General features: G+C 42.5%; 1 protein-coding gene across 1 annotated transcript in view; it reads left to right on the forward strand.

Moving 5' to 3' along the window:
- Positions 1-314: 314 nt before the first annotated feature.
- LOC128635384 (scavenger receptor cysteine-rich type 1 protein M130) overlaps positions 315-7,084 on the forward strand; it is an 8,443-nt gene continuing 1,673 nt past the window's right edge. The window contains exons 1-6 of the mRNA XM_053688133.1: positions 315-621; positions 1,513-1,821; positions 4,204-4,521; positions 4,634-4,975; positions 5,033-5,353; positions 5,561-5,890. Of these exons, the coding sequence (XP_053544108.1) occupies positions 564-621; positions 1,513-1,821; positions 4,204-4,521; positions 4,634-4,975; positions 5,033-5,353; positions 5,561-5,890 (1,678 nt within the window). The 5' untranslated portion in view covers positions 315-563. The remainder of the gene's footprint in view (positions 622-1,512; positions 1,822-4,203; positions 4,522-4,633; positions 4,976-5,032; positions 5,354-5,560; positions 5,891-7,084) is intronic.

Here is a 7,084-nt window from a genome sequence, read left to right on the forward strand (position 1 = left end):
TGTCTGTGTGTATGTGTGTGTGTGTGTGTGCGTGTGTGCGTGTGTATGTGTGTGTGTGTGTGTGTGTGTGTGTGTGTGTGTGTGTGTGTGTGTGTGTAGCTGATGTAGTTGCAGTGTGCTGCAGTGGTTTATCAGTGTGTGTATCTGCTCTGTGCAGCTGTCAGGCATTAATGCTGTACGACAGCCGAGTGCTTCCTCTCTCTGAAATCAGTGTGTGATGTGGTCGACTCTCGTCAGTCACACACCTCAGAGACGGGGGCGGAGCTCTGTTCATCAGTCACACACCTCAGAGACGGGAGGCGGAGCTCTGTTCATCAGCGCTGACGTTATTTTGATATATATGGAGAAAGTGAGAGATGCCTCGTCTGATTTGTTATTGAGGCTGTGTGATGATTTCCTCTCGTCTTTCTAATAAGGTAACAGTGTGTGTGATTGGTGGCTGTCTCTCTCTCTCTGTCTGTCTCTCTGTCTCTCTCTCTGTAGGGGGCTGAGTGAGGGGACACACTTCTCTCAGTCTCTCTGGGCGAGTGGAGGTGAACACATCGTGTACAGCGAGGAGGGAGATGGAAATCTGTCTGACTTTTATTCTTCTCTCATCCACACTCACACTCACAGCAGCTGGTAAGTACACACTGATTATTCACACTAAAACATCACACACTTCTCACTTTAACAGTAGCCACCATTTTTAATCCTGAAATAGGAGAAATTTTCCTGGACTGATCGTAACTTTATAAACAGTGAAAGTCTTTCATTTTTATAGAATTTAAAAAGCTGTACATGAGCGTACACACATCATCCTCAGGGGTTTTTCTGAGGCCTCAGTTATAAAATCAGGTCCCGATTAATGATTACAGTTTACACAGGATTTATTGTGTGTGTGTGTGTGTGTGAGAGAGAGAGAAAATGTGTGTGTGTGTGTGTGTGTGTGAGAGAGAGAGAGAGAGAAAGTGTGTGTGTGTGTGTGTGTGTGTGTGTGTGTGTGTGTGTGTGTGTGTGTGTGTGTGTGTGTGGTGATAGAGAGAGAAATTGTGTGTGTGTGTGTGTGTGTGTGTGTGTGTGGTGATAGACAGAGAAAATGTGTGTGTGTGTGTGTGTGTGTGTGTGTGTGTGTGTGTGTGTGTGCGATAGAGAGAGAGAAAATGCGTGTGTGTGTGTGTGTGGTGATAGAGAGAGAAATTGTGTGTGTGTGTGTGTGTGTGTGTGTGTGTGTGGTGATAGAGAGAGAGAAAATGTGTGTGTGTGTGTGTGTGTGGTGATAGAGAGAGAAATTGTGTGTGTGTGTGTGTGTGTGTGTGTGTGTGGTGATAGAGAGAGAAATTGTGTGTGTGTGTGTGTGTGTGTGTGTGTGTGTGTGGTGAGAGAAATTGTGTGTGTGTGTGTGTGTGTGTGTGTGTGTGTGGTGATAGAGAGAGAAATTGTGTGTAGAAAAAGAAAAAAGAAAATATAACCTCTCTCTCTCTCCCTCTCTCTCTCTCTCTCTCTCTCTCTCTCTCTCTCTCTCTCTCTCAGACAGTGTGAGGTTGGTGAATGGTGGAAGTCGCTGTGCTGGGAGAGTGGAGGTTCTTCAGGAAGGACAGTGGGGAACAGTGTGTGGTGATGGCTGGGATATGGTCGATGCTGCAGTGGTGTGTAGAGAGCTGCGCTGTGGGGAGGCTGTAAATGCACCACAATACGGTCACTTTGGACCAGGATCAGGACCAATCTGGATGGTTTATGTGGAGTGTAGTGGATCAGAGTCGACACTGAAGAACTGTGGATCATATGGGAGGGGGGAACAGTACTGTGGTCATGGTGAAGATGCTGGAGTCACCTGCTCAGGTAAACTGCTGTATTTAGAAAATATATTACAATGAATTAAATAATTATTATGATTGAATTGACTCAATTTGAATTATAGCAGTAAATTATCTTTAATAAATTCAGATTTTATTTAAATTTGAATCATTTTGGAATGACATTGGAATGATTTCTTGAGACCCTTACACAAACCCCTAGAAGAATCCTGCAGGAATATTCTGCAGATATCCCACATTTTCAGCTCATTTTCCTGTAGAAATACCTGCAGGAATTCTATGAAGGAAAATATGCAGGAATATGCATCTAATATTCTATCCTTCAGGAATGATGTCCTGCAGGTCTGTTTAAAACACACACTTCCTGCAGGACTATTGTGCAGGATCAATCTGAAATTCTGCAGGACATGGCGAGTGTTTGTATCCTGCAGGAAACATACTGGGGAAATAACTTCACAACAAAAGCATTTTCACACAGAAATGATTTCATTCACTGAAATTATGTCACATGATGACTGATGCATTCTGTAAAGTTTCCAAGCCGGAGTTCAATTCACACCTAAAAACAGAAGAGAAAAGATTAAAGACTGTAAATAATAAAATTAGCCGTGTTTGCTAGTAAGCGAGCTAACGTTACACTAACTGCTGTGTTACAAACACATAACAGAACAGTAGTTCAGTACACCATAACGATTAAAGAAATGATTGAATAAAAGTTGGACTATACCTCTACAGACACACAGCGGTTGGTGACAGTTGAATTTGTGAATTCGAATACTTGTGCGATTACGCTGCCAAAGAGTGACGTCATCTCAGTGAATAGAATCTTTTCTCCAAAAAGATTCATTTAATGACCGTTTCTGTAAATGACATCGTTACACCAGTACGTGTGAAAAAGTCTTTTTTGTGCGTTGTGAATGACTCATCGAATCATTTACTCAACTGATTCGTTAAAACACTGAGTCGTTCATGACTAAAACATGTCTTATTATCCTAAAATCAGTGTTGGGGAAGTTACTTTAAAACTGTAGTTTTTCAAGCTACAAGCTACTCGTAGTTTGAAGTAGTTAAGCTACAGTCAAGCTGCTCTTTTAAAGAAGTAGTTACTACACTACAAGTTACTAACAGAAAGTAGCTCACTACACTGAAGCTACTTAAATGGGTAACATGTTTAGTTTGTCCTGATTGTGAATCAGCTTATGAATAACTGTGTGTAATTGTGCAAAAAGAAATTAAACACAATGTAATGACGCATATTTAATAAGTCATAGGTCAGTCACCACAGGAAGTAAACAAAACGCAGCTGCGGTAATTGTGTGAATTTTTTTATCGTGTTAAATATTTCAGATTAATCTCAAACATTTCCTCTGTAATTCTGACAGCACTAATAATTATATTATGATAAAAATCAGACTGTTGTATTCAGAACATAAAATAAATCCCTCGGCACGCACTGATAAACTTATTGAATGATTTTATTTTATTTTATTTGTAAGTAAATGTAAACATTGTGTTGTGTTGACTTTTAACAACAAAGCAGCAGTAATATTCTCTGTATAAGAGAATAAACTCCAGGGTTCATTTATTACGGTGTTATCATTTACCCGCCCCATACATCACGTAACTAACTGTGGTTGGTCGCTTTACGTGTCCATCAGACGGTCACTTCCTGTCCGTGTGAGTTAATGAGGCTCTTAATTCCTGTGAAGCAAGCGGGCACCGCAGGTATGCAATGAAGAGGACCTTATAACTGGACCAAATACGTAGCGATCGGTGACGCTACATCGCTACTGGTTTGAAAAAGTCACTCGTTACAGGAAAGGAGAAACTATTTATAAAGTAGCAGAGCCACTGTCACACTACTGAAAAATGTAGTTAGGTTAGTAGCATCAGTACTTTTAGTTAGCTTCTCCCCAACACTGCCTAAAATGAGCATGCCTACATATCTACTAAAAGACTTCAGAAAGAGGGTTTAAGCAGCGTGTTTTTCCCACTCAAAGCAGATCTACCATTTTTAATTCATTTTATCCACCACGTAACCTGCAGATTTTTGTTTCATTTACAGGAAATAAGAAGTTGTCCTGCAGGAGAGATGAAGTACTTGGGAACTTTATTTTATTTCTGTAGGAGGTGTGCAGTAGTCCTGCAGGATTTTTCCCTTGTGCAGCAAGTGTGTTGGACATTCCTGCATGTTTCTGTTGTACTGAAGGCTCCATTCTATAACCTAGAGACATTTCCTGCACAGTTTGTCAATGTGTCCTGCAGGATTTCATCTTTCCTGCAGGAGAGCAGCAAACATCATGCAGAGAAATGAAAATCCTGCAGGATTCTTGTAGGGTTTTGTTTGTAAGGGTACTCTGTCTTATTGAAAATCTGCACAATATTTACACAATTAAATAAAACACAGGTCACAGAATGTCGAGACTCACTGCTGGTCCTCACCGGTGCTCTGGGAGAGTGGAGGTGCTTCTTGGAGGTTCCTGGTCCACAGTGTGTGATGCTGACTTTGACCAGCAGGATGCAGAGGTTGTGTGTCGAGAGCTGGGCTGTGGGATTCCTGTGGAGGTTCTGGGATCAGCTGCTTTTGGCCGAGGGGAGGTTCAGGTGTGGACAGAGGAGCTTCAGTGTAGAGGAAATGAATCTCAGATTTACTTCTGTCCAACATCATCTTCACTCAAACACTCAAACTGCTCCCATTACAGCGATGTGGGATTAATATGTTCTGGTGAAGTATCATGATTTAACTTCTGTTTAAATAGAGAACACATACCTGTCAATCAAACTTTAAGCTGTCTGTTAATTTTCCTCTTTCACTGAGCTCTCGGCTGTTTGTTCAGGTCACACAGGGGCGCGGCTGGTGAACGGACCGGACTCCTGTTCTGGTCGAGTGGAGCTCCAGTACCTCAGTGACTGGGGCACAGTTTGTGCTGTAGGCTGGGATATGAGAGCTGCAGATGTTCTCTGTGCACAGCTGGGTTGTGGGAGTGCTGTGGCTGTGGTGGAGGTGGACTGGTTTGGGGAGGGGAGTGGCCACATCTGGGCTGATGTGTTTGATTGTCAGGGGAAGGAGACACACCTATCACAATGTAACATCTCATCATGGAGTCGAGCTGCATGCTCTCATAAACACGATGCTGGAGTCATCTGTAATGGTGAGATATTAACATCACCTACACCACGTTAGTGAATAAAGTCAGTGTTCATTAGAATATTTAAATGATGTTCTTCTGCTTCAGGGTCATCCGTGGCGTTTCATGAGGGGCGAGTGCGGTTGTCTGGAGGGAGCGAGTGTCAGGGGGAGGTGGAGATTTATTTTAGGCAGAACTGGTGGAGAGTTCTCCTGGACTCGTGGAGTCTGTCTGAGGCGTCTGTGCTCTGCAGACAGCTGGGCTGTGGCTCCGTGCTGAACTACCGCTCCTCTCCATCCACCACTGAACACAAACACATGTGTGTAACGGGTTTCAGCTGCTCTGGGAGTGAAGCTCATCTGGGGAACTGCAGCACTGCACAACCTGTCAACTGCAGCTCCGGGGAACAGCTGTACATCACCTGCTCAGGTAAGCAGCACAACACCTACCAATGAGCAGCTATTAACAACAGGAATAAATATATTTATAATTCTAAAATATCCTCTTAAATATACAGCCTAATTAAATATTATATTGAATGTAATTTTTAATTAATATAATATTAATCTTATATAATTTGTGAAATAGAGAAAAGATGAATCACTTGGTCTACACATATTTTGAACCATTCCGCAGGTATCTTTAACCCCGCCCTCAGCTCCATCAGGCTGGTTGGTTCTGGGGGAGACTGTGCAGGAAGGCTGGAGGTTTTCCACAGCGGCTCGTGGGGGACAGTGTGTGATGACTCGTGGGATATTGAGGATGCGCAGGTGGTGTGCAGACAGCTGCAGTGTGGAGTGGCCCTCAGTACCCACATACCAGCCTGGTTTGGTCCTGGAACTGGGTCCATATGGCTGAATGAGGTGGAGTGTGAGGGGAACGAGACGTCCCTGTGGAACTGCAGATTTCAGCTGTGTGAAGAGGGTGAATGTGGACACCAGGAGGACGTAGGAGTCGTGTGCTCAGGTACAGTGTCATTTATCTACAATAATGTTTATGAAGTTATTGTTCATAAAAGCAGCAGATGTCCTTATCTCTGAGTGAGGAATTTTTATCCATATTTTAAATAATAATAATAATAATAGGGATCCACCGAAAGTTCGGCAACTGAAATTGTTCAGTCGAACAACGAAAGTGCTTTTTTTTGCTATTTTCGGCTGAATAATTTTGGTTGCCGAACATTCAGTGCATCCCTATTATTATTCTTCTTCTTCTTCTTCTTCTTATTATTATTATTAAAAATATTGATAAATAAATAAGTGAAAAGGCCGAATAAATTTGACCGAATAATGACGTGTTTGATGACGTGACCAAATAGCCTAGCGACCAGAGTGAGACGCGCAAATGTCACGACCTCCACTTCCGGCAGCGCGCTCGGAGAGATGAGGGGGCGAGCGCATTCACGAGCTACGTGCACGACTGGTCACCGAGCACATGCTCTTCTGATGTTGACAACCGTGACATTGTTTACTGTGGACATGTGTGTTTAATTGTTTCTGTTCTGGAGTATTCTGTCACGTCACGAGACGTAAGGGAGTAGAGTACGGAAGCAGGTAAACACGTATTTATTGAAGGGCAGGCAGACAAATCCAAATCGTAATCCAAAAAATGTAGTCCAGACAGGCAAAGGGTCGGGCGATTGGCAAACAGGCGTAAACGGGGCAAAGCAGGAATCAGAGTCACGTCACAGAAAACAGGGTCACAACACAAAACAAGAAACATGAGCTAGTACTATGGACTGGGAGCGGAGAGACCAGCGGGGACTGAATGAACTGATCTATAGTTTAAACTAACTAAATCTATTAAGGAACATAACATTAACAACGTATCTAACTCTACTATATCTACTCTAATACTCCACGAGGTGCACAGGGACGCGAGCGGTATATATCCCCAATATAATCAGCCCTATAGAACCCAATAGAACCAGTTTCTGCACTCTACAGAGTGTTTCATTCTTTCAGCAGTCGGTTATAGGCCGAACATCGGCTATTCAAGGGGCTCAAAGATGACCACGTAAAAATATTTTTATTTACTCATTTATTTATTTAAAGTTATATTGTGCCTTGTTGGTAGCCTGTGCCTGCTGGAAATGTTCAGTGTTAAATATTTTGAAATTGTAGTTTTTGTAATTGATTTTTTTTCTTTGAAAAGCAAGAC

This window comes from Ictalurus punctatus, chromosome 19 (genome assembly GCF_001660625.3).
Source record: "Ictalurus punctatus breed USDA103 chromosome 19, Coco_2.0, whole genome shotgun sequence".
Taxonomy (NCBI): domain Eukaryota; kingdom Metazoa; phylum Chordata; class Actinopteri; order Siluriformes; family Ictaluridae; genus Ictalurus; species Ictalurus punctatus.